The 27,465-nt window shown below is 39.9% G+C and overlaps 3 protein-coding genes and 1 long non-coding RNA gene across 4 annotated transcripts in view; 1 reads left to right on the plus strand and 3 right to left on the minus strand.

Moving 5' to 3' along the window:
• Nucleotides 1-128: 128 nt before the first annotated feature.
• LOC120286250 lies at nucleotides 129-2,737 on the minus strand. The gene is made up of 3 exons (XM_039300716.1): nucleotides 2,544-2,737; nucleotides 1,824-2,372; nucleotides 129-595 (listed from the first exon to the last, which is right to left on the minus strand). Exons 2-3 carry the CDS (start codon nucleotides 2,066-2,068, stop codon nucleotides 412-414), a joined length of 429 nt encoding a protein of 142 aa, XP_039156650.1. The 5' UTR covers nucleotides 2,069-2,372; nucleotides 2,544-2,737; the 3' UTR covers nucleotides 129-411.
• A 1,094-nt stretch (nucleotides 2,738-3,831) lies between these two features.
• On the plus strand, nucleotides 3,832-5,875 carry LOC108957951. Its single transcript, XR_005546056.1, has 2 exons — nucleotides 3,832-4,281; nucleotides 5,676-5,875. It is a non-coding gene; the product is annotated as an uncharacterized LOC108957951 (long non-coding RNA).
• Nucleotides 5,876-16,068: 10,193 nt separating this feature from the next.
• Nucleotides 16,069-17,472, minus strand: LOC120286848 (putative methyltransferase DDB_G0268948). Its single transcript, XM_039299412.1, has 3 exons — nucleotides 17,405-17,472; nucleotides 17,288-17,369; nucleotides 16,069-16,581 (listed from the first exon to the last, which is right to left on the minus strand). The coding sequence occupies exons 1-3, from the start codon at nucleotides 17,470-17,472 to the stop codon at nucleotides 16,069-16,071; spliced, it is 663 nt and encodes a 220-aa protein (XP_039155346.1).
• A 6,189-nt stretch (nucleotides 17,473-23,661) lies between these two features.
• The window catches only part of LOC104417964 (TMV resistance protein N-like), a 91,935-nt gene continuing 88,131 nt past the window's right edge, over nucleotides 23,662-27,465 (minus strand). The window contains exon 7 of the mRNA XM_039300334.1: nucleotides 23,662-24,281. Within this exon, the coding sequence (XP_039156268.1) occupies nucleotides 24,150-24,281 (132 nt within the window). The 3' untranslated portion in view covers nucleotides 23,662-24,149. The remainder of the gene's footprint in view (nucleotides 24,282-27,465) is intronic.

Genomic DNA, 27,465 nt, shown 5'->3' on the forward strand with positions numbered 1-27,465 from the left:
AAAAGTTAAAGTGCGTCTTCGTGGCTCAACCCCTCTATTTCATAGGGCTTAATTTCATACTTAAAATCCTTTGTTTCCAGACCACTTTTGTACCTAGTGGTAACAAATATCATAGTACCAGGACACAAAGAATTCACTCCGACTAGATTTTCTATTTGGTCACCCTCATCCACATCATCCAATACAATTAGTACCTTCTTGCTGCAAATTGTGTCTCCAATCCTATTGATCCCATGATCAATATTTCGAATATCACTAGCCACTCCAGAATTAGAGAGATCAACCAATAATCGTTTTTGCAGCTCCACCAAGCCCTTGGTTTTTACCGTTTCTCTTGCATCATCAAGAAAGCTGCAATTTTTCCCAAAGTATGGACATAGTTGATTGTAGATAACCTTGACAAGTGTTGTTTTACCGATGCCACCCATCCCATAAATTCCAATAAGCCGCACACCACCGGAGCCAATGTCTAATAAATTGTTTATGGCTGCTATTCGTTCCTCCATTCCAACTAAATCTTTCAGTCACTTTTCTGTGTCTTGTCTGGAGCCTATTCACAACCTCTTCAACAACCGACTTGCTTAGATCCCCATCGCTGCCACAAAGTTGAACATTTTCAATTGAGAAAAAGTAACAAATTCATTTCCTTGCATGTCGATGGACCATCTACTAAGTAATCGGGTGGGAACGCAAGGTCAAAACTTTTTTGGAGGGAATCAACTTATGTAATCGCCAGCTAATTTCAATCTGATTATCTTAAATAATGTTAATCCAAATTCCGCCTAGTGCATTGTTTCCATGTAAGAAACTTTGAGCTTATGAATGAATAACATAATCAGAATATATTATTGTCATTACGTGATCAACAAAAAGAAGTATATAAACAAGGGCTTCTTATTTAAATATCTAAAAATCTTGGTCGGATCTCTTTTGTAGATCAATTTCATAGACTAATCAAAAGGTAGATCCTAATCAGTCAAGTGATGGAGCCAGGAATCTAATCTTGATACTTTATCATTGCATGAACGCCGCGAAGCAACCAATGAAAAAAGCAGTGTAAGAAGAAGTGTTTTTGTTGTTTACCGAAATAAAAATACTAAACAGCATTAAGTTTTGTAAGTTCATTTTTCTGAGTGTTCATCGTGTTCAAAGACACTCAAAATTTATTCGCTACGTTATTATTTCAGTTAAAACAAGAAAGTAAGTGTCATGTAACAAACGGGAAGGGACCAAGTTGGATTAAAGATCGACATAAACGTTACCCTCAAAACTTGAGGAGCTTGATGAATTGTAAACTTGAACATTCCATTTCAAATTTGAGTTGAAGGAATAGAGGAAAAAATGTTTGATCTTTAAATCAAGTAGAAGGACCAACATTTCTACAAAAAAAAAAAAAAGTAGAAGAATCAAAATATAAATGCGTGATGAATTACGGCAATATTAGATTTACTTATTTCTTTTGACATGGAAAGAACTTCATAAATGCAACTGCATACAGTTCTATAATTAAAATCTCTAGCATACAGTATAAATCTTAACACATACATGGATCGAGTCAGTATAAAAAAGATGAAGCCAAGCCAAATTTTTATACACTTGAAATGAGGTCAAAAACGAAATTTTAATTATCCAATTAGGTCAGAAAATCTTTTGGATATCCCGTAATTTAAAAAGTTCAAAGAAGAATTTGAGACTTCCTATTTAAATCTAGAGAAATTGGAGTTGGAAAGATAATTAATGAACTTTTATTAGATCTATTGCTTGGTTGTAAAAAAAAAAAAAAAAAAAAAAAAAAGCTTTCACGTTCATGGTTAAATGATTACCCTTCATATTTCTCCAGCTCCAATCCCTGGATGGCATCGACTTCCTTGAGAGCCTGTCTCCACGTCTCTACTTCCTCTGTTCCGAACTTCTTCTTCTGATCCTCCATCTTTTGCTCCAACTCTGATATGGCCTTACTGTACAAATCTGTTTTCAGTTTCACATCATCAGGTTTCACGTTATAAAAGATGGGCAATATCACCTTCTTATTCCCATCTTCTTCAGGTTTAGAGATATTCTCCACCATCTTCGCAAGCTCACGGAGGCACCAGTGATGTGAAGCGTAGTTTGGGGAGAAGATGGTTATGTAGAGTTTGGAGTCATCGATCGCTTGCAAAGATTGTCACTAAATTTTTCACCTCGTGGAAGCTCTTTGTCATCGATGAAAACATGAATCCCAGCATCTTTCAAGGCGTAGTAGAGGCTGTTGGTGAATCCACGACGAGTATCGGGCCCACAAAAATTGAGGAACACCTGGTACTCACCTCCTGAGTTCACCATAGGAGTTCACTTCGCACTTAGCTGGGTGATCTCTCTCTTCTAGAACTTTTCTTTTAACAGAAAGAGGAATTGCAAGAAGGATCAAAGAGACATGGTGAGATTAGATCACAACAACCTCACCAACATGAACTTGAAATTCAACAAAGTCAACACCATCAATTCCGGCAGATTCACCAACACTAGCAACAGAAATCAAGCAATAACGAGAGAAGGGCCATTACACTGAGATGAGGGCGAGAAAGGGAGGCTAGGCCACGAGGGAGGGCCGGATGGGAGGCAGTGACTGCGAGGGAGGTCCGGAGGCGAGGCTACTACTGTGATGCTGCGATGGATGGTCGGAGGCGAGAGCTCAGCTGAGAGGCGACCGAGAGTGAGATGAGGCGAGAGAGTCGAGAGGACTATGCAAGGAGGCTAGGATTTGTTTATTTTATCTCTCTCAGTGAATTACTCTTTTGGAAGAGTAGAAAAAATGTGACATCCCGATTTTCCAATTCTATTTTCAATAAATTGAGACGGGCATTTCGTTGGCACGTATATAGTTCATTTCCTTGAGTCGGCCACTCATGTGAAAACTAGTCTGTCGGGTGAAGCCGCTAAGAGTTTCTAATGCATTAGACTCGAGAATTTGGCCAGGAAGCGACCTTTCGACCGAGCTAATCTGCAAGGGTCATTACGGCACAAATAAAAGTCGATTAGAGACCGGAGATAGGTCGACTCGACATAGGCATGTGATCGAGTGTGGGTGATTCCACCGGATCGCACAATTCTTGTCGATCGGCACTGGACCGACTTTTCTATCGATTGGGTACCCTGTGTTCGTATTTGAAACCTTGAGATTACCCCGACAACCGAAAGTTGCCAATGTTTCAAAGAGGTATATTGTGGCTTGAGATGATCAACCACGGGTCAAATGCATGAAAATTTCTAAAGGCTACCCGGTAGGTTGGGCGCGCAAGTATCGTGCCAAAGTGAAATTAACCGTGGGAATTGAGATCGAATTCAAAAATTGGAAGTCTGGGTGTGTCACAAATCATTTCAAGATCATTGAATCATCTTTGGAAGATTTTTCGTGCAAGCCGAGCTTTTTAGCAAAATAATCAAGAAATGGCTAATTTGGCTCGAGAAATTAGTAGGCCGTTTTTGGTTGTGCTTTTGGGACTTAAGTTGGTTCTATGGCCAAGTGAGGATGTGAATTGAAGTGTGGTGACATTGGATTAATTTTATGGACTTCAATTGGACTCAATTGGAAGAGAATTGAATAGAATTAAAGAAATGGGACGTCAAGGTGGACCGGCGGAAAAATAAAATGCAACCATTGGAGAAGTTGTGGAGGATTTGAGATAGTGGGGCATGACACCATGTGATGTCATGGTGGTTGGGCCATATGGAAGGAGAGCTTGACAAGTGGCAAGTGCTAATTGGTCCTCAAAAGTGAGGAGGTCCCACCACTTCATCTTCAACCTTGGGAAGAAAGAGAGAGAGGGAGAGAAAGGGGAAGGAGGGGGGGGGGGGATGCTCGTGCGTGACCAGCAACACGCACGCCCCTCCGTTGCTCGACACCGCCAGCCGGAGCTCCCCGCCGTCACGGTCGCCGTTCGTTACCGCCGCCCGCTCGCCCGTGCACCGCCTCGCCGCTCCGCCCGTCGCCCTCGTCCGCGCCAGGCCGCATTCCAGCCGCTCGTCCAAGCAGCTCGGGCCTCCGTCGGAGCCTCCATCGCCGCCGTCAGCCTCGCCGGAGCTCCGCCTGAGCTGCCGCCGGTCTTCTCCGCCGCCCCCGAGCTCATCCCGTCGCCGGAACCGCCCCATCCCGCCATGGACAGCAACCAAGAAAAATGGGTATGGCAGCCCCTTCGTGGCCCGTTTTGGTCGCCTTCCCGAGCCCGGATGCTTGGCCCGCTTTGAGGAAAGTTGTTCTCCTCGGCGTCCTCGTCGTTTTGGTCCGCTCGGCTCGCTAATCCGGTGAGTTTAACTCACTAAATCTTGATTAGACGGTTAATTATGCCCTAAGTGTGCTTAGTCTAAGTTAAGCAAGTTTAGGTGGTTAGATTAGTTTATTTGATTGATGATTAGATTAGGATGTTTAATTAAGTTAAAGTGTGTTTAGTTTAAAGTTAAGTATGTTTATTTTTAAAATAAAGCCTTGATGTGACATAATAGGGTTTTATTTTTGAATTATTTAAAGATTTCGAAATTCTGGAAATTTATAATATTATATTAATTCCGAAATTATTAAAATATTTAAAAAAAAAAACGGAAAAATTATTTTTGACCCCGGTTGCTCAGAATTTCGTGCCGATCGCTGCTGTGTGTTCGGATTTTGAAATTGATGGTTGGATAATATAAATTGAATGTGGATTGCGAAAAATGTGAATATTATTATTTAATTAATTTTCGGAATAAATTTAATTATTTATTAAAATTCGAAAATTTAAGTCGGGACCTTATACTCTCGAATTTCGTGCCGATCGCCGCTACATTGTGTATTTAGAATTTGAATTTGATGATTGATTGTGGCAAATTGACTGTTGATTGGGATAAATAAGGATTTTATTCATAAAAACCCAAATGTCGGGTTTTGATACAAAAATTGGATTTTAATGATTATATTAAATAGTGGGGTTTGAAAAAAGTGAGATATTGGCTTTTTGATTCGAAATTAGCGTGTCCCCACACACGTGAGTAATTTCTGGAATATTTTTAATATGGAGAAAAATGGCCGGGATCACTATTTTAAGTGGAAGCATTGATTGAAATACAAAGTGTCCTGGGGCCGAGTATGCTTTGGTTGTGTGATAACTATGAGGAAGCGTCCTGGGCTGTTGAGCCGGACTTGCCCCTATATGGGATGCCCACGCGGTGGATGCGGGTCGCAGTAGATTCTGGGCCCATGCTCCCTTGGGAATGCCGTCGACGTACTGACGAAGCCGCGCTCCATGGGGGGAGGCGATGCCTGGCATGAGTGTCAGTAGATAGCCGAACAGCGAGTAGGCTATGCCCTTGTGTGGCAGTGAATAACAATTGGGATGCATGTTGAGTGTTGTTGATGTGTCGGATTATGGGACGGAATTGTGTGGCATGGAATGGGACGTGTCATAACGATTTAGTCTTATAATCAAGACCCCCGTGGTTGTTGGTTATATGAAAAAGAATGCGTTCCGGTTGTTTAAGTTCTTATTACTATCTGTGATTGAGTGATTTGAAATTGTGCTAACTGCGGGGAAGGAAGCGAGGCGAGGTAAGTCTTCGTGTGATGTGGCTAGGCCACCCGGGGTGTATTTGCTTTCTAATAGGGGTTTAGGGGGTTGAACTTGCTGAGACATCGTCTCATCCCGGTTGTGGGATTAAAATTTCAGGTCCCTAGATGGCGGTCGTGGTGGACTCGAAGCCCTAAGTTTGGAAAGGTGGTGACTGAAGTATCGGTGAACGTGTCCTGCTAGTTGGCTTTAGGATAGTTCCCCATTCGTTGAGCTGGTCTATTTTGTAGACAGTCTAGAGTTGTAATTAAACCTATGTGTTGTAAATGAGTGTTTGGTATTGTGATTGATTGCCTGCTTTTCTATCCCAAGTTAATTGTTGTCAGGAGATTTGTTTCGCTTCCGCATGCGTAATAAAATGAATGGGTCGGCGACGTATCCTGGGAATGTCGCATTTGATAGACCGCAGTGGGATGTTGGCGCGCTCGAGGTTCGGGGCTTGACAAAAATACAAATAAAAATAAAATAATAGGGTTACCAGTCCGGTTCCAACCAGGGAGCAACTGAACCAATTATTCCCAGTTTCAAATTTTGGGAATGATATTGAAACTTTCATCACAAATTACCCATAACCGGCAGTTTGAATTTGGTCCAATTTCCATGGGACCTACTAGCAGACATTGTTGAAATACTTTTTCATCTAGCAAATCGTACCGGGTATAGGCAATTATCCGCGAAGTCGATGATGCTTTGCAGATCGTGATACAAGTTGATGACCTTAATATTAAAGTCACGAAGAAGACTTTACAAAGTTTTAGACAACCGTTGAAATATTACTAATTTCATGAATATTCAAGATATAATTTCAGAAAAATAAAAATTGACTTTGCTGACCAAAATATCCTTAGTTTAGGAGGATTCGGATTTATCTTGGAGACCGTAAGATGAGTTAAGACATCAACAACAATGGTAATATAAAATTTCCAACTAAGAGAGAAATGGCCTTACTAGAAAATTTTTGAAATTGTGATCAAAATATATTGTGAGTCTATGGCCACCAGTCAAGGATTATTATTAGAAAGTCTTATAATACGAGAAATAGTATTTTGAAAATGACAAAAATATTATGTATGGATATTTAATTTAACCAGTAACACATCAATTAATTGTTACTACTCATTGGGAGTATATTTAATGATCTTTTGGGTAACTCGAAAAGAAGGGATGGATATTAAATATATAGCTCACTAGTTGAGCGTTGGCTTTATTCCAATGCTCCAAAGAATTGAGCAAGCAACTTATAAAATGATAAGAGGAATAGCTAAGAGGAATAGCTAAGATTAATAAACAATGTGAAATGGCCTTAATATTTGAAGCAATTTACAAACATGCCCTTCCCAATCATACAAAGAAAGTCACTTCTTCGCTTTCCCTCTGTAGACTGCTTGAACTCATGAAAACAAAAAGCAAAAAATCAACAGGCGTAATTTATTGTAGACTGCTTGAACTCAAAAATGAAGAATTATTTGTGAAGACCTTATTAATCGCTAGCAGGTGCATGAAAAAGAAAGAAGACAAAAGGAAAGATTGAAGACACCTAGAAAAATTTCTCCTCCAGTGAATGCTATGTTTGTCTCAGAGCAAATAGCCATAGGGTGCAACACTTTTTCAATACTAAATATTTAGCATTACTTGCGAATCATTGTAAGCAGGCCCAAAAAAAAAAAAAAAAAACGCAATGGTTTAGAATTGCAGTATGAGCATTTGCATTTCAAAAAGAAAATCTTCCCTCTAGTCTTTGTTTGTGCTCTTGTTCCAAATTTCTAGGTTATTTTTCCCTTGATTCCAATATTTGATGTTAGAGTTAGAAATGACATCTACCAACTGTGTTCAGTTATAACTTATTAAGCTAAACGAAAGAAATTTCAATAATTAATCTATCTAAATTAGTGTTCTTTTCAAATTCCAAGATATATAAAATTTGATAAAAATAATTATACTGAAGTGATTGTCAAATTAATGTCTTGCATGTAAATTCAGATATTGATTTGTTAAATTGAATTCACTAAGAAAGATTTGTCCAATCGGGCTAGAATTCGGACGACGAAGCTCTTCTTCGTTGGATTTGTTTTTGGCCGTACAAAAGAAAGTAAAGGAAGATACGGGCACTAAAAAACAAAATAAGGGGCTCATTTATTCTATGAATATTTATTTATTTATGGGGTAAAAAATTCTATCGCTGAGGGGAAAGAAAGAGGTGTACGTCGCCATTCTTGAGTAGTGTTCGGTCAATAAAGGTTTGACCGCGTGGGGACCCACGGAAAGAAAAGAAGTTGTCCTCTCGCTGTCTCCTGCAGAAGCCGTGCAAAAAGAAAAATAATACGAAAAAAGGAAAAATTCAAGAACACGCAACGTTCTTGATTTTTCAGTGGTGCAAGAAAAGCTTTTGCTTGGGGTGAACACTCTGATTTTTGTGCCGTGAACTCGCGTCCAATTAAATTATTTTTTACGAACACTTTGGTTATATGTCAAAAAAAAATTCGAATATATAAACGATTATTACTCTAATTCTCATATTATAATAAATTATTTAACATTAACTCTTTTCATAAATGTAGATATCGATATTTGAATTGAATTACATAAATATCTAATACATTATTATTTCTTATTTATTTTTTTTGATATTTTTGTATTGACTTAATTTATAAAATCATGTTGTTTTCGTGTTAATATTACAATTGTGGCCAATGCTGAAGCATTCAATGCTTTAAGAAAGGAGGATGACGATTAATTAGAGGAGTCCAACAGGAAAGACTAGTATGCATTATATGTGATCTTTCAAGCCATAAAGCAAATGATATTTGAAAAAAATATGAGGTGTGGAGACCGCAAAAGTAGCATGGATATTTTACAAAACTCCTATAGAGGTGATGATTGTGTCAAACAGGTGCAACTTAAACACTTTAAGGTGATTTCGAATCTTTACACATGGATGACTCTGAATTAATCTTAGTATATTTTGATTGTGTGCAAACCATCATCAAACAATTAAGGGTTAATGATGAAGACTTCCAAGATGTGCGAGTCTTGGGAAAAAAATCTTGAGGTCTTTGATTGAAAGATTTGGTTATATGATTGCAGGGATCAAGGAAGGGCAAAATGTGTCAACCCTACGTGAAGCAATTGATGGGTTCGTTGTACTCATGTGAGCAAACAATGAATCAAAAGCCCGTTAATTCAAATCCCAAGCAAGCATTACAAAGTCGAATCGCTTCATCAAGTTAAGAAAGCCATCAAGGCGATTGAGGTCATGGAGGAGGCCAAGGTAGAGGTGGAAATTCAAATTCCACCGGAAAATATAAAATATGTGACAAATCAATAATCAACTATTTTTTTTATAGTTTAGTCTTAAACATTTCTGCATTAATATCAATTAAGTCTGCCTAATCAAATTTGACAAAAAATTGTCAATATGGACTTCAATCATTTGCGTAACACAGCAGCCAACATGAATATTTTTAAATAATATTTTATTAACTCGCCGGTATTGGGCGAGGGCATCACAGCCCTCGCCGGCTCTCGGCCAGGACCACAACTCCATCGCTGTGGCGACGAGAGCGTGGCGGCCCTCGCCCAATGCCCTCGTTGGGGCTGGTGAAAGCCTGGCCAGAAAGAGAGAGAGAGTTGGAAGACAAGCAACAAAGAGTCGCCGGCCAGCGAAGGAAATAGGAGCCACCTCGACGACGTGTCTGGAGGGGTTGCGGTGCCTCAAGACCCTCCGTGCTGGCGGCCCAAGAGCCGAGTCCGCCGTGCAGATCAAGACCGAGGATCCAATCTACGACCCAGTCGAAGAGGTCGAGTACGACGGGCTCGTGGCCAAGCGTCGCGAAGAAGAGGACTGGACCAGAGCCGGAACTAATTGCTCCCCTGACGTCGTTTCGAAAGGTCAGAACTCCAAATGCTTATGGGTCCACTTCTATTTATCTTTATTTTTACAGCAGTCTTGTGGAGCTTGTTGAATTCGTAGGTTAAAAACGTTCTTGCAGGAGAGAATGTTAAGAAAAAGAAGACGGTGAAGAAAATTGCCCCATCTTTGCTACATGCTGCAGCAGTATTCATGGAAAAGCAAAGGTTGTCTTAAAAAAAAAACCAAAATAGAAAATTCAAAGAATATTATTAAAAATATCAACGTCGGCATCGGTCGTACTACACAATACAGTTAGTATCCATGTCAGTGATTTACAGTTAAAATTAATCAAATGAACTCAATTGGTACCAATGCATTTAAGACTAAATTAATTAAATTAAAAAGTTTAGAATTGAATTGATACAAATGTAGTAAATATATAACTTTTTTGATACTTTTCCTGACTGTATGGATAGATATAGTCTAATGTATGAAAACTAATACACAACATTATATGATTATAGGTGGTTAAGGAATGTATATTGGCACATATCTATCCTTAAAAATGAGTTTTAATAGCTTTTGGGAAAACACACATATAATTGTGGTAGCTAGACATGCAGTGACATGAGATATCTTATCTACTTATAAGCATTGATCTATTACATTTAAAAGCTATTGGGGGTGTACCCAATTCACGTGAACCATCAACTTCAATAGACTTCCAAGGGACTCAAATTATGAGATAGCTTACATAAATTAGGTGAATGCAAAAATTGCTCAATTCCATTCGTGTCAATATTTGAAACTAATCAATTACAAAAAAATAAAAATAAATAAATAAATAAACCACACACACACATTTGAGACTTATCTTTACATTTTAAAGAAATATCCAATGGTAAGTTCAATCTCGTACTTTTAATGAAAAAATTCCCTATCATTTCGCACCTACACTTTTCTACTTTTAATATAACAAATCCAACGGTTATTCGACCTCATCAAATTAATCCACGAAAAACCATGCCTCAATCTAAATAAACAATAATAATGTATATGGTTATAGATGAACAAAAGAGTAATTTATGATAATTAATATTTGTCAAGTAATCAATCACTATTTCTAAATTCCCAATTCAAAGTCAACATAATCATCAAACATTCTATAAATTACTCATCGTCCCGGTCTTATAACAAATTGTGTTTATAATCTCTAAATAATCATATGTTTAAACATATCTTTTTTAGGTTTGTCCACCAAACCAAGGACTATACATTAAATGAAGCCAACTAATAACATAATGCTAATTAAAAAACACTGCTTTTCACATATTTGAATTTGACTCCATTTGTCATAAAAGACGCGTGTGGGCAACTTCGCAGCAGGTGCAGCATCTAAAGTTGGTGGACGGTGGGGGACATTATCAGTACGAGATCACATGGCGTTCCTTCTTTTTTCGTGCTTTTCACATGGCTGTGTCTACGTAGAAAATTCAGAGTCAATAAAATTATGGAATAAATTGGAGGACATTTTCATTACCAGATCACATGGAGTTTCTTCTTCTTCGCGCTTTTCGCATGGCTCTGGCGATGTAGACAACACTTGTACTGAATTTACTTTTGAACTTCCGGACAAATAAAAAAAGATCCTCTTGGTTTCGAGTCGTGAACAGGAGGTGCTAGGAAGACCAATCAAGGATTATCATTTGAAAAATTTTGTTATCGAGTGCTTTTTAGGTACTTATTAATCATTCCACACCAAATAAGAAGTGGCTTTTTGATTATGTATAAAATAAGAAAAAAATATTTTGAAAATGACAAAAAAATTTATGTGCGGATGTTTTATTACATTCGTCGGTAAAATCCTTATTAGAAAAAATTATACTTTAAATATTTGCATTTGACCCCATTTGCGATAAATAGCAAAATGTGCATGGGCAACTTCACGTGCGCAACTTTCAATTTATAGGGTGCGTTTGGGAACCACTTCCCAAAAACCTTTGGGGTCTAAAGCCCCTTGCAAGCAAAAATAAGGGTGTTTGGCAAAACACTTTGAAAGGGACTTAATGGCAAAACAAGCCTTTTTAAGGCTGAAAGCCCAAGGCAGGTGAGGACCTGCCTTGGGCTTTCAGCTTTCTCGACATGCCCACGCGGCACTGTTCACTTTTTTTTTTCCAAAATTGTCCTCAAGAATTTTTTGTTTTTCCGGTGCGTGCCCTTGGATGAAACACTGTTCATCTTCTCCGGGCCAACGACTGCTATAGGGACACCGCGACCTAGGCGATCTTCGTCGGAGAGTCGGGCGACCTCCGCGAGTCGCAATGTTGCGCAGAACCGTCGCTTCTTTGCGCACCGCGACCTCTGCACGGAGCTCGCCAGGGCGGCGCAACCCATCTGGTTGCAGGTCTAGTGGTCGCGACCAAATCTGGTGCCGGAGGCTCGAGTGGCGACCAGATCTGGGTCGCGCGACATCACCGCCCGATTTGGGGCAACGAGGTCCTTCCATGACCTCGACGCCTCGGATGTAGGTTGCCGGAGGTTGAGGCGACGTTGCGTGGCGTCGCGTGACCTCGCGCCCGAGCATTTGGGGTTGCCGAAGGTCGAGGCGGCATCGCGTGATGCGCGCAACCTTGCTGCCCCAGATCCGGGGTCGCCGGAGGTCGCGACGGCGTCGCGTGACCTCGCTGGCCCAGAACCGAGGTCACCGGAGGTCGCCAACGGTCACCAAAGGTCGCCGACGGTCGCCGGAGGTCGCCGACGGTCGCCGGAGGTCACCAGCGGCCACTGCCCTTGCCGGTCAATTTTTATTTTTTTTATTCTTTTGATAATTTTTTTTTACCACAAAACTCCTTTGTAAATGTAATTCCCCAAACACCATTTTGCTCAAAGTACTTCACAAAGGGCTTTCAAAGTACAATTTACCAAACACAGTTTGTATTTTGGAAAACACCTTTAACTCAAAGTCTTTGCATTTTCCTAAAGACTTTCCCCAACAGTGGTTCCCAAACGCACACATAGTCATTAAAGTCGATGCCTTTAAAAATGATAAGGTGGGGACCGGTTTGAAAAATGGACACAATAACACATGCAGTTGTACCCCTTCTTTTGTCGGGTAGAAATGTACCTTTCTTTTTCTTTGTATCTTTTTGCTCAAAACAGTCATACCTTTTTCTTTTCTTCAACAATTGTACCTTCTCGTGTTTGTCACATGGGTCTGGAAATGTGGACGGCATCTGCTCTAAATTCACTTCTGTACATTTGGATTACAAATAATACGATTCTCAAACATATAATCTTTATTATTGTTCTCTAGCAATATCTACAGTTGGACATAATTAAAATCCCATGACTGGCCGGTGTTCCTGAGCCATATTGATGATTACTCACGGTTTACATAAATTTATCTTATGCAACATAGGTCTGAGTAACTTTCACTTTACATTTGGTTTGCAAATAGGATATTAAAAAAAAAAAAATCGGTCCTCAAAGACAATCCAAGCCCTTCGCACTGATATTATATATACATATAACCCGGCCCATGCCAAGGATCAGAATTTAAGCTCACCTTGAGAGTGTCATGTCTTACAAGCCTTGTTATAAAAGTTCAAACAATTCAGCCCAAAGCTTTAGCCCATGGGAAGTAAAAAACAAGCCCATGTTTACTTTTTCCAATAATCTTAGGCTACGGACAACTGCAGTTTCTGTTGCAGGTTCCCGATTTCACTGCTACTCCCTGGACACTCTGTTCGCCCCTGCTCGCAGTCGCACCAAAGACCTCGTAAAGTGATAATTTCTACTTGTTTCGATGATTCCCGTCCTAGAAGACGTACCTGTATTTGCCTTATTCATATCCAATCAGTAATCATCCCTGGTCATAATCCTATGCTAGATCGAACTAAATTTGCTCTGTTTTAAATGACTGCGAATGAAAACATAGCCGAGAAGTTTGGTTACGGTTTAAGTGAAAAATCATCCGTGATAAAGGTTCCATTAATAATTTAAATATGTTGATGATTTCGTGATAGTCTAGATGTGAATCGTAGCTTCATTACTGCATATGGACTTCATGGTAGGGAATTGTATACACCCTATAAAGACGAGTGAAAATGGCGGCAGTGAAATTACAATTCGTGCTGGACAAGCCCCAATTCACATTTTTTATAACAAGAAGTGTCGTGGAATGGTAAACCAATGAGTCTTGAACAATATCAGCAAATACAGATTCGTGAAGCATGTTTCCACAAATGAACTCTCGTTGACGTAATTAGAAATGCATACACCGAATTGGAACAGAATAAACTAAGATCCAAACAAATTCGTCAAATAAACAGGGCACTTGCATACCATTGTCTGGTTGTGGATGGAAAAGATGAGCGAATTAGGCCCTGTTTGTTAACATTCTTTATTTTGTTTATGAACCAAATTTCTGTTTTTTTGTTCTAGGGAGCAAAAAAAAAAGAAGCAAAGCGTTTGTTTGTGTTTTTGTTCAAAATCTATCTTTTTGTTAGGAACACATTTGGAATGTAAACAAGAAACAAGAAAAACGTGTTTCTTATTTCGGAACAATTTTTAAGAACAAATTTTCTCTCTCCTCTCTTTTTTTTCTTTTTTTTTCTTCTTTTATTTTTCTGTTTCCTTTGGTCGTGGTCGTCGGCCTCGGCCATGGTCGGCGCGGCCACTGTCGAGGGCCGGCGAGGCCGAGGCCGGCGAGCCTCACCGTGGCTGGGCGAGGCCGCCGGCCCTCATCGGCCGGTTGCAAGCCATGGCCGAGCCGATGACCGGCCAAAAGAAGAAAAAGAAAAAAGAAAAAAAGAAAGAAAAAAAATAAAAATAAAATAAAAATATTAAAAAATTAAAAGAAACAAAAAAAAGAACACAAATTTACTAAACGTGTTTCGTTCATTTTTTATTCTCGAACAAGTTTACCAAACACGTTTTTTTATTCAAAAATTGTTCCCAGGAACATAAACACTTCTTTCTATTTCTATTCCTTGGAACAATTTTTAAACAAAAATGTTACCAAACGCGTCCTTAACATTTGTTCTATTGAAAATGGAAAGAATAAAACCTGGTTAGAACCAAGACAGACGAAAAAACTTATCCGAAGGATGTGGCCATTCGACACTCTTTCAACTAATAGTCATAGTCATTTCGCCACCTCTATTGAAGGAGAAAAGAAGCCAAGTCTGACATGCTTGACAGAGATAGGGTATCTGCATATCAGCTGAGCACAATGTCTGAGCTTGTATAAATTGCCAACTAACAAGATCATTTGAACTGCCCTTTATGTTCAATTCTATTCTGATGGAGTCAAAGGCAAAAAGAACGCTTCAAGTGCCATAACTTTGGCCAAAGGGACACTTAAGTGCCATAACTTACGAAAGGTACACTTAAGTGCCAAAAAAACGGATCACTTGAGTGCCACTCCGGCCAAAGTCCGCCAAAACGCCAACGTGGCGTATTTCCGTGAAGCGCGCCCAAAACGACGCCGTTTTGCACGCCGACGTGGCCAAAACGGCGTCGTTTTGGGCCGACGTGGCAAAAGGAAAATTAAAAATTAATTAAATTAATTTTAAAATTAAATTTAGTTAAAATATTTAAAAATAATAATTTTAAAATTAAATTTATTTAAAATATTTTAAAAAACTTTAAAAACCTTTAAAAATATTTTTAAAAAATTAAAAAAAATTAAAAAAAAAAAAGGGAATGGGGAGGCCGAGGATCGCCCTCGCGCGCGCCGCCGCCCGCCGCCGCCGGGAAGGGCCGGCGACGGCGGGGGAGGGTCGGCGGCCCTCGCCCGGCCGGGCCAAGGGCCTCCGCCCGCCGGGCGGGCGAGGGCCGCGCGCCCCCAGATCTAGCGGCGAGGGCTCGCGGCCCTCGCCCAGATCCAGCCGGCGAGGGCTCACGGCCCTCGCCCCGGATCCAGCCGGCGAGGGCTCGCGAGCCTCGCCGCCGGTCGGCCGGCGAGGGCCGCGAGCCCTCGCCCCAGATCCAACGGCGAGGGCTCGCGGCCCTCGCCTGATCCCGGCGAGGGCTCGCGAGCCGTCGCCGCCGGTCGGCCGGGTCGCCGGCCCCGGCCGAGGCCCGCGACCCGGCCGACCCTCCCCGCCGTCGCCGGCTCTTCCGGCGGCGGCGGCGGCCGAGGGCCGATCCTCGGCCCGCCTCCCCGTTCCTTTTTTTTTTTTTAATTTTTTAAAATTTTTTAAATTTTAAATATTATTTTTAAATATTTTAATTAAATTTAATTTTAAATTAAATTAATTTATTTATTTATTTATTTTGTTCCACGTCAATCGAAACGACGCCGTTTGGCCACGTCAACGTGCAAAACGGCGCCGTTTGGCCGGCTTCGCCGGAAAAACGCCACGTTGGCGTTTTGGCCGGATTTTGGCCGGATTGGCACTCAAGTGATCTCTTTTACTCCGATTTTGGCACTTAAGTGTACCTTTCGTAAGTTATGGCACTTAAGTGTGGCACTTGAGGGGTCCGCACGTCCGGAGGGCAAAAGAGGACATGGAAATTTACAGCTTACACTGTGCCAGCAAGCATTAAAGCCTTGTACACAATGCACCTGACCAAATCAGGACCACCCCATGCATTTTCAAGCTCTGTCACTAAGCCTTCGGATAACGGATCAACATCTCATTCCTTAGCCGTAGTAACTGCGGACCATGACCTTAACACCCTCGGAAACCCTTCGCAAGAGAGATCCTTTGGTATATCCAGTGGCAGTGGCTCACCTTCACAACCCAACCCCACACTCTCGAACGGGAAAGGAAGTTTCTCGTAACCATCGGATATGTGCTTTATGTTGGGGTCCCAAAAGGGCAGCGTAGTTTCATGGAAGCGTTTCATGACCGGATCAAATGTAGAGCTCACTCCAATGCCATTGTAGCACCATACTGCCACCACACCTCCCGGCTTCTGGAGCAGACGGGTCAAGAGGGAGTAGAAATTGGGTAGGTCGAACCAGTGCACTGCTTGAGCCACCGTAATTAAATCTACTGAATTTTCACCTCCAATTAAGGTCATGATTTCGACGTTAGAGATGCGTATTGGGGTGTGGACGTAATGGACCTTCGGATGCTGCATCGCACATTTTAGTTGGACTGTGCTCGCATTAGTGGCGATCACCCGGTCATAGTTCTGGGCTACCTATTTTACAAGCAAGTGCAGGGCATATGAACGGAGTTGTAAGTGACGAACAATCTGGAAGTAATGAAATTCGATTGAATAAATCAAAGAGGAAAGAGAAGCCCATTTTGAAAAGACAAAAAAGGGAGAAGAAGCCTAGAAGACACTGGGACGGGTTGAACTTCAGTTTTAAAGTTCACATTCAAAACAACACAAAGGATTTGACATCAATTACGTGGTACTGGAGGATGACCACCTTCAGTTAGTGATTAGGAAGCAGTACGCAGCCTATCCAAGCCCCAAGCAAAATCAAATGGAATAAATCAACTTCTTATCAATGAGCAGAGTTAAAAGCAGTAAATGAGGATTCAGGTAAAATTCACCCAGGATGAGCTAATCTTCACTCATTCTTTACGCCCTATGTTTAGTCAATTACTTCCAAAAGCAAAAACAAAGGAAAAATATTCATACATGGTGAGTGCTCGAATGAATGATTCTCCTCAAAATTCCTCTTCAGTGAGACATGCATTTGATATGTATTAAATCATAAAAAGTGTCGAATTTCGCATGATCTCCAATAATATCTGGTCTAGCCCATTTTTCTTTTTGCAAAATCCAGAAAATCTGCTCCCGATCAATGTTGGGTTCCATCGTATCAAGAAAAACAGTAAACTTGCTACTAATCTTGCACAGAAGAGAGAGAGAGAGAGAGAGAGAGAGGACTCACACAGAGGGCGGCTTGGCCATTGCCGGCGCCGACGTCCCGAGCGAGGGAGTGACGAGGAGTGCGAGAAGCGAGCATGGAGTACTAGTGTGCCGAGTATGTCGGACGAGCGTCCACGTACATCTCCGCTTGCTTGTCGGACGAGCGTCCACGTACATCTCCGCTTGCTTGTCGAACAGACCCACCATCTCCCCTCTCCCCTCCCGATCTGCCTCTGCTCGCGTCGCCCTTGCCTTGGGTCTTGGTTTCTGCTCTGTTCATTGCACTCCCTAATATTCAACTCTAGACTTGCCCAGTATTTGAAAAAGAAAAGTTGGGAAATATTAACAAATGATGCGATTTTCTAATTATCAATTAATTGCACTTTTTTTAATATTATTTTAATTGAACTTGCCCGATATTTGAAAAAGAAAAGTTGGGAAATATTAACAAATGATGCGATTTTTAATCAAGGAATATTGCACTTTTTTTTAATCAAAGGAATATAGTGTATATCCATTTATTACGCTTTTAGTTTATTGGGGAATATTACCAAAAAAAAAATCCTAAACATATTATATGAACACCAATTCAGTCTTAAACTATAAATCTTTTGACAATTTACCAATATAATCATTCCGATCAATTTTGACCAAAAATTGACGACAGATACCATCTTGTACTAACGTGAATAATTTTACAATTATTTTTAATTTTTCATACTTTTTTCCATTGTGGTAGGTGAGGACAGGGCTCGAAGCCTTCACCATACCCTAGTAGTTGCCTTCCCTACAATTGGCAAGGGCTGCAACCCTTGCCGGTAGCTGATCATACCAAGTAGAATGATGTCTATTTTACTAGTTTTCGGCTAAAATTAGCCAAAAAGTCTATATTGACAAATTGTTGAAATATTTATAATTAAATTGGTCAAATCGAAAGGTTTAAAACTAGATTGACATTTACATAATATATTTATGATTTATATTTATATTTCCAAAAAAAAAAATCTAAATTGATACTTCAATCTCAAACTTTTATGAAAGAATTCCCTAAACACTCGTGCCTACATTTCTGCTGTTAATATAGCAAATCCACCGGCTAACTATTGATAACTTCCCAATTTTCAATATAATCAGCGAGCATTCTATATAGAGCACTCATCTTTCCATTATAATAGCAATTTATGTTTGTATTCTCAAAACGATCATATCTTTACACATGATTTTTCTTCCATATTGCAGGTTTGTCCATCAAGCCAAGGACTGTACATTTTGACAATAAATGAACACAATAAAAGACATAAAGTTAACGTAAAGATCTTTGATATATATTGGCCGCAAATTGAATACTGCCGCCTATAAGATGACAACAAATCATTATGTGGATCTCATCTTCGTTTATTATGAAAGTTATTGATATAGGAAATGAAAAGTCTAGACGGATTAAGCGATAGCTTACACGTCCACCCAGCAACTCATTTGATCTCATTGTTTTTCTTCGGCTTTTGGATGTACAGGACGAACGCGACAGGATCAAACGCCACAAAAGACAGAATTACACGGTAGGAGGTGCGACTCTGGGCTAGACAAATGCAAACAGACGAAGTGCAAGACTTGTCGGGACATCTTCCTCATTCGAGATCAATCTTGACAATAATTCCGAGATTTGTTTGGCTCATTGAACTTGAGGAGTCCTAGCTAGCCAAAACCTAGCAAGAGTGCATCTGATTTAATCTAGTGCATCGTTATCAATTTTGATAGTCAATTTAATATAGAGGTTACTCTTAACTTTGCACGATTTTGACAACAAACTAATGCAGATTTTGGTGTGCGTGTAAGATATTTGGTCAGATTCATTTTTCATGGTCTTTGCTCTCAATGTTATTCTATTCTTATTCAGTTGAGTAAATCCATTTCCATATGATAATGTGCGTACGCGAGAAATGTGTTGACGTTAATGTCATTCCATGATGTTTTAGTTTCATCACTAAAATTTTTATGGGGCTGTTTTGTTGGCTAATCTAGCAAACTCCATGGCAATCTAGTGCAAAACTTTTTTTGAAGAGACAATCAGAAGGAATTTTTTTTTTCCAAGTTCTGAAAACGTAAATGCCATTCCCTTAGAAGTATTTAGTGAATACAAGTTTAAAACTTCAGAGCAAATCAAGTTCCAAGGAGCTTGAGGTGGATAAATAGTCCAATTACTAGGGGCTATTTTGTTGGACTCCCTGCTGCAATAGGCTAACTTAAGGGAAAAACTCAACATCATATAATATTCTCTCCCAATTAGTGCATCCATTGTACTTCCTAGTTCAGTTGATTTGTGCTTGATAACTTTCTGCATTGTCTGACTCAAGACCTAAACGAAGATTCAGTTCATGCGGAAAGAGAGAGGAAGATTAGGATCTCCACCATAACTATGCACTCCACCAGCGCGGCCGAGCTAGCATGTGCTAATCGCAAATCCGTCTACCAATCAACCCAAGTCTCGACAAATGAGGCGATGGCTCCTTCCAATGATTCGGCAACAAAGGAACCGTCATGTTGATCTTCAGAGTGCGTGGATCGGAGATACTTGAGAATGTGGGAAATTAAAGCACAAAGAAAATAGCAGACGTTCCATGACATTTCTATGGGAAAAAGAAGGGCCCAATTGCAATCCAAACCCACAAGAGAGAATTATCTGGTTCAGGTTTTGCCTCTGCGATGCTTGTTGTTCGCTGCTATGTGCTTGCACACGACATCACTGGACGCGTTGGCGATAGTTCGAGCCCATTGATAAATTCACGTGGCCTTGTATGCACTGCTCGTGAATCAAAAACCTTCATAAGATTTAATCATAACCTTGGACGTGTGTCATGCACGTGAACGTGGCACAATATGCCGGCCATCTTGGGATTTGATTGATTGCCGTCGCAATTGGGGTCCTGTTCTTGATTTGCAACTGCGAGAGATTGGTCGTGCAAACATCAAGATCCTCGCATTAAAATTCATGAACTGATGGAAGTCCTAAAATTGGATTTTGAGTTGTCACAAACTGCACATTGGAGTTGATAGCGGCTGATCTCGTACCTACCCGCTCATCACAGCTTCTTTTGTGTAATTCAAGCACTATCGAGCATGGGAAGTGTAACTACCCCACTCCATCTCAGACGAGACAAATCTTCAAGGAGTATCCGGTTTATGAAATTTGTGGCTCGTATGTATCACTTCAGAAACGCTCACGAGTCATGCTTGCACCGCATATTCCACATACGTATTCGAGCGTACACAATAAAATATTGTTTCGATCACAATAAATTATTGAGCCAACCAGAAAATTATTAGTCCTGTAGTTTGTTTCGATCACAATAAAATATTGGGTACACAATAAAGGGACTAAGAAAGTTAAATATTAAAGAGCACGAACAAAATATATATCACTTGGGACAACTATAAAATTATTAGTCCTTTTCGATTACTTTCTTCATAACTTGTTTCGATCACAATAAAATATTGAGTACACAATAAAAGGACTAAGAAAGTCAAATATTGAAGGGCACATGCGAAATGCACATTCTGGTTCCAACGTTGAAGAGCATGCGCTGAAATACGTATCACTTGGGACAACTATAAACTTATTATTCCTTTTCCATCACTTTTAACTTGTTTCAATCACAATAAAATATTGGATACACAATAAAAGGACTAAGAAAGTCAAATATTGAAGAGCACACGCAAAATGCACATTCATCGAACGTTGAAAAGCGCACGCGAAATACATATATCACTTGGGACAACAACACCGTTGTTCGTTACAATTTTGAATGAAATCTCCTCTTTCTAATCATACATAGAATGAAAGAAAGCTGTACCGACCAAAAAAAAAAAAAAAAAAAAAATTCATATACAGCCTTGTTCTCGGAACCCTTTCTTTTGTGTTACTTTAGACTGCTACTTAAGATTGCATCAAAGGAGGACGCGAAAGAGAAGTGCACAGTAACTGCATGTCTAGTTTCAACACTGCATGAAAGTTCTTTGTACGTTTTCGGATTCTAATTTGATGTAAGACTTCATGAACCACAATGATATTATCCTGGATTTGGCGACCACCAACAAAAGCGGTTTGTTTCGGGGTCTTGCTGGCAGCGATTCTTGAGGTGAGAAAGTTGAGTTTGTGCATTTCTAATTTTGGAGCGACTCCATTTGGATAATGCAATAAAGCAGTAGTTTTTGAGGAAGTGTCACCTCTCCAAGCTGAGAAGAGGTCTAGGATGCAGCAATAATGGAACGGCACTCGATATCCTGGAGCCAAAAAGCTTCAAAATAGAAGGATTTTCGCCGTTTACGGTTAGAAAGTGCTTCGGTAGACAAGAAGAGGCTGTGATCGAGACGAAATTTGGAAGGCGAGTACTTCGGCAAGAGGGTAAGCCAATCTCAATCCTTTGTGCAAAGCATTCTGTCTAATCTTTCCTTTACCATATCATCACCCTGTCTATTATTAGACCATGTAAAGGCACATCCTTTGCTGCCGAGGTCCATAAGATAATGAGTCATTAATAAGATCACGAAAAGAAATCATTCTCAGAAGACTCGCGGGACACTTCCCTACTTTCTCCCATGGATATAATACTTCATTGTAATCCCATGTACATAACCAAGGAAGTGAGTTAAAATTACTGACGATGCGTCTTAGAAGCTGTCCACGGTGTTGTCGAAGAGGATAGCGGCGAGGAGCATGTAAGCAAGTAAGACGCATGGTAATGCCAGAATCCAGGTAAGTACAAATGGAGTCTAGCATATCAGATGACTGGTAAGTAACTTTCAAAGAAATCTTGTTAGTCCAAAAAAGGGCTAAACCTCCTGTCAATCCTGCTGGATCTTGTATATAACCTGCTGAGAAATTAAGTTTTCGTTGAATAGACAAAAGCTGCTGAGTCTGGTTTTTTGTTTCCATCAAAAAAACAATATCGAGCTTCTCTTAGGTCGCTAAGACCCTAAGCGCTTGAACAGTCGGGGGATTGCCCAACCCCTGACAGTTCCAACTTATAAGTCTCATTGTTCACCTGGTGGCTTTTTAGGGCCAGCCACTAGGGCCCAACATGCAGACGTGTCTGCCTCAGTGATAGGAGTGTCTTGTAAAGCGGATTCATCAAACTGCTCCTATAAGTGATGTCGAACTTCATGATGCAGAGCTCATTTTACCTTCTTAAGAGGTCCGAATCGTGCATTAAGATGTGAGTGTTTAAGCTTCTTTTTCAACTGAGAAGAACTAGTAATAGGGGGGTTTGCCAATATGAGTTGCTGATCCAGAGTATTAAGATCCTGAGTAGTTTGGTTTGTTGTTGTGATAATAGGATCTCTGGCTGATGTTTCCATAGTGTGTTTACCCTTATTTTTTTGTACTGAAATGTTAGGTACAGCATGAACAGATTTTTGCACTGAAGTAGTAGGTACGGCATGAACCGAGTCCAGCACAGAGATAATTGCAGAAGAATTTTGAGGGGTCTTAGGGATAATCACAATGTTTCTAACCTTTTGTCACGATGGGTCCTTTGATCTCCCTTCTCCTTTTGCGTACGTTCTTGCTTAATTCATTGATTATTGATGAATTCTCTTTTTGCCTAAAAGCCGTCCTGGATGGATTTGCGTTCATTCTTTTAGTAAGCAAGCGTTTTCAATTGCGGTCTTCAATTGGTCCTTCAAAAGGCCATCACATTGACTTGGACAAATTGTATATGAGATTACATTAATTCATTTCCTAATGGGGATAACGACACAAATAGTTCCTGAAATTTGGCTCAATAAATAATGTGGTCCCTAAATTATATGGAAATATTCAATATTGTCATTTCATTATTTTAAGTTCAAAGATGATATTGAATATTTTCATATAATTTGGAGACTAACTTGAATATGTATCAAAAGTTCAAAGATCATATCGAATAGATTAAAAATTTAGGAAAGACATTATATATTGGACTAAAGTTTATGGATCACATTGAACAAATTAAAAGTTCATAGACTGCATCACATATTGATCAAAGTTCATGGACCATTTGTGTTATTTTCCCTTCTTAATCCAAAAGAGACGGACTTGTTATTGTTTATATACCTTAAAGACAAGTAAGAATGTCGACAATGAAATTACATTATGGGATGGACAAGAAACCCGACTAATTGGGCCTGCCTTCACAGACAAAGTGGAGTCGGCCCATAATGTGATCAACAATGAAAAAGCAAGAAGAAGAGTTGTGGGAATCTCCTATGTGCCTGGAAGGAAAGGACGAAGGATTTGGTCTAGAAAAGGAACATTAGTACCGTTTTTATGGTTTTTGAGTGTCATAGAGTTTTTAGCCGATGAGTCTTGAACAATATCAGCAAAGACAGATTCATGAAGCATGTTTCTACAGGGGGAAATTTCGACATAATTAGATGCATATACAGAGAATTAGAACTGATTAACAAGTAAGATCCAAACTAATTCGTGATATAAATAGGGGCACTTGCACACCATAGTCGTTTTATGGTGGGAAAAGAAAGGAGGGAATTAACATCTGAACTATTGAAAAGGAAACCTAATAAGAACCAAAAAAGACGAGAAACCAGGGTCACGTCGCCAATCAGCTCTTGAGACCGGAAGGATTGGGCATCGACAATCTTTCAGCTGCTAGCTATAATCATCTCGCCGCATGTTTTGAAGGAAAAAAAGAAGCCGAGTACACCATTCCGTTCCATCACTCACCTCCTCTTCGGCCTCTTCATCAATGCCCTCTTTCTTGTCCTCGTTGTTGCCATCGCATTCGCCTTCACCTTTGCCTTCCACCTTCCTTCTTATTGTCATTGTCCACAAAATGAACTCGCGGAGGCCCGCGAGATGACCATAGAACCTCCTGCGCATTGCTGTCCTAGTAGCCGTCATCATCCTCGCTGTTGTATTCACCCTCGCCATTGTAGTCACCCTCGTCACCATCTTTACCGCCATTGTCTTCCTTGTCGTCATCGTATTCGTTGTTGTTGTAGTCATCACCGTCATCTTGCTGAGGCTTGAAATTATCATGTTCAAGGTGGATTAAACATCTTAAGAAGAAAATGTCAAAATCCCCAAATATCATATTACTTTACATTAATCCCTAATTTGAACACCCAAACGCAAGCAACTAGCAAGAATCAACATAATCTCTTAATTCCATCCAAATTGATTGATAGAAAATATTGAGGTGACTTTTTCCTGGTAATTAATTGGTACTCGGATTTGGAGAAAGTGGGGCAAAGCAAGGGATAGAGATGTGCAGAAAGCCCTTCTTTTGATTAAAACCCGACAGTTCATATCAATTTCTTCAATTATGGTTAATAGATGCAGCAAGCTTGCGATTAACTATCCCTAGATTTAATTTCAGCTATTAAAAAATTCACATGAGTTTTGAACAGAGAACATTCGGTTGAGTTTTAGGTTGTTGTCGTCTCTTACCTCTTGTTTGCCTTCTTCATCATCTCTCTCCTCCTCGTCCTCATCCTTGCCCTCATCGTCATTGCCGTCGCCATAGCTGTAGCCGTAGCCGTCACCTTCGCCTTCCTCATTGAAATCGTCATTCTCAACATTATCATCCACAGAACCAACCAGCAAAGGCCCTCGAGATGACTGGGAAAGCTCACACACATTGTTGTCCTCGTCATCCTCACCGTCACCGTCATCGTCCTCATCATTACCGTCCATGGAACAAACCGGCGAAGGCTTGCCCAATGAATGCATATTCTCATCATCTTCGCTATCGTCATCCTCATTGTCCACATGAACATGGTCATCGTCATCATCATCCTCCTTGCCATCATCATCATCATCTATATGCACATGGTTGTCATCGTCGTCATCTTCCTTGCCACTGTCCTCGCTATTGTCATCTTCCCTGCCGTCGACCTTGTCACCGTCCTCATGCTCGTCACCATCATCTTGCTGAGAGAGGGAGGTTCAAAAGTATCATATCTAATGTGGATTAAGCATCTTAAAGAAGATGATAGATTTCCCAAATATCATATGACTATAATCCTAAGTTTGAACACCCAAACGCAAACACCAAGCAAGAATCAACATAAAGGGTTTTCCCTACACTTAATCCCCCTAAAAATGCTTTCTAAAGCATCGATTGAACAAATGTCTATAAGAATCAAGCAGCATTCACATATTCACATATCTTTATTCCCTCAAAACGAAGAAAAGAAGGAAAATCTTATTCTAGAGACAAATGAAGAAAAGAAAGAAATTCTGGTATGATAATTGTGGAAAATGGGTCAGGTTGGTGTCATAGCTTGTTGTGTCGACTCTTAACAAAGATGGTGGCCGGGGGTGGTGCTCGCTTGATTAATGGCTGGTAGGTTGTTTGTGGCAATGAGGGCGCCAGCACCGTTAGACACATACAAGGGTTGGCAAGCCCTCGTTTGCAAGTGACGAGGGCCGACAGCCCTCACTGATACGCAACGAGGCGTCCTAGGCCCTCGCCGATGCAGCCTGACGGTCTTATCTTCTTTTTCAAAAAAAAAAAAATTAATAGCTTTGTAATTATTTTAATTCTTATCCTCTTTTCTTTTACCTTCTTTTTTTCCCTAATTTTTATCTTCTTTTTTTTTAAAAAAAAAAAAAAAAAAATCTAGCCGATTTGCACTGAGAAGAGCTTAGTGAGACACCACACTACTGTGAACACACCACACTTAAGCAAACTCAAAGCATGGATGAATATAACTTCATTGGAGAGAGATTACAATTTTGGCCATGAATACAGTATAGCCATCAATATCAATTGATTGTAGTAATATGAGGAAATGCGGTTGAGCAAGTTGCTTATCACACTGGATTGAGAAGTTGTAATTGCCTTATTTATGCTCATGTGAAAGATGGCACTCGGGCAAGGACATACATATTCCTAAACTATGCACTAGCACCACAGACACAAGATATGGCGCAAGTATGAGTTTTTATCTAGAGTTATGATTCAGCGAAGATGTTACCTTTGACGAGTTTGCTCTATCTTATATTAGGAGAGAGTAACCAATTGTAAAGAAAGATCTAAGTGGTGTACATATTAATAAGTGGAGTTACAAAAAGAGCACAAACATTAGCAGATTGCTGAAGAAGTGACAGATTTTGTAGATTTTCTTAATATATTAAAAAATAAAACATGTAAAATGCTTAATTGTGATATTTAGATTCTAAATAGGAATAGAAAAAAATAGAGAAAGAAAGAATGGGGCCATCACTTTGTAATTGAATGCTTGAGGGCAAGTCCTTTTAATGTAAATAGGGTGGATTTAGTTATATTGGGGGGGGGGGGGGGTAAAAAGAGCACCAACCTTGTTTTAGGTTCTCTGTGAGTTTTAGTTTAGAAAAAAAAAAAAAAAAACAGTATGAGAGAATGAAACACTAAATAAGAATTGGGTGAAATCAAAAGTTGGAATCCAGAGATTATTTTTATGTTAGAATCTCCTAATTTGCGGTGGATCTATCATTGTTACACTTCCTGGGGATCTAGATCACTTTTTGAGTTGACCTACGCAAATTGTGGTGTATTGAATCTATTTCTTATTTAATCTTCTGGTATCTTGTGATTTTGGTAAATTGCATGATCCTATTACACAGATTGATTTTAGCAAGTGAAAAAAGAAGACATGAAGTTTCATCCTCCATTTTTTAGGGTAAAAATAGGCTCCACATCACCACAAAATGAACTAAGAGCACAAATAGGAAGAAGGAGAGTATGAATTCTCAGTCAAATGGTGAGTGATGTAAGATTCATAGCCTCACTTCCGAAGTTGACACACATATAGCAAATGAAAATTTCTAGTAATATGGGGATTTTTTTTTTTATGTGATTATCCTTAGTTGCACATTTTGGAATCACTTTCTCTCTCTTCACTAGAATAGAGCAGAAATAGAAAGCGAATAAAGTAAAAGAAACAGTGATGATCCATAAATAGAAAAAAGTCGCACCTGTTCCAATAGAAGATCCCTTGTTGCTATTTCCGTTTCACAATCATAAAAAGTAGTATCTAATTCAGAGTCCGACGCTTGTGTTGGGGCATTAAGAACCTTCTCTCTGTAAGACTCCCAAGTGGTGCTTGAATCATCTGGACTAGTGTCAAGTAACTCCCCACAATCCCTCATCTGTATCCGACATTCCTTTGGTATTTTTGAGCTTGATACATCAATAATCCTTTCCATTGATCTACACC

This window comes from Eucalyptus grandis, chromosome 8, assembly GCF_016545825.1.
Source record: "Eucalyptus grandis isolate ANBG69807.140 chromosome 8, ASM1654582v1, whole genome shotgun sequence".
NCBI classification, from domain to species: domain Eukaryota; kingdom Viridiplantae; phylum Streptophyta; class Magnoliopsida; order Myrtales; family Myrtaceae; genus Eucalyptus; species Eucalyptus grandis.

What these genes read in the sequence shown, in the direction of transcription:
- LOC120286250 (XM_039300716.1), bottom strand. Translation starts at nt 2,068, where the DNA reads ATGGTGGAGAATATCTCTAAACCTGAAGAAGATGGGAATAAGAAGGTG. An exon ending in GAGCTGGAGAAATATGAAGG is followed by an intron (nt 596 to 1,823) that starts GTAATCATTTAA and finishes ACTTTGTGGCAG; the next exon opens with CGATGGGGATCTAAGCAAGT.
- LOC120286848 (XM_039299412.1), bottom strand. Translation starts at nt 17,472, where the DNA reads ATGGTGGGTCTGTTCGACAAGCAAGCGGAGATGTACGTGGACGCTCGT. An exon ending in CCGACAAGCAAGCGGAGATG is followed by an intron (nt 17,370 to 17,404) that starts TACGTGGACGCT and finishes CTCGGCACACTA; the next exon opens with GTACTCCATGCTCGCTTCTC. An exon ending in ATGGCCAAGCCGCCCTCTGT is followed by an intron (nt 16,582 to 17,287) that starts GTGAGTCCTCTC and finishes CTTGTAAAATAG; the next exon opens with GTAGCCCAGAACTATGACCG.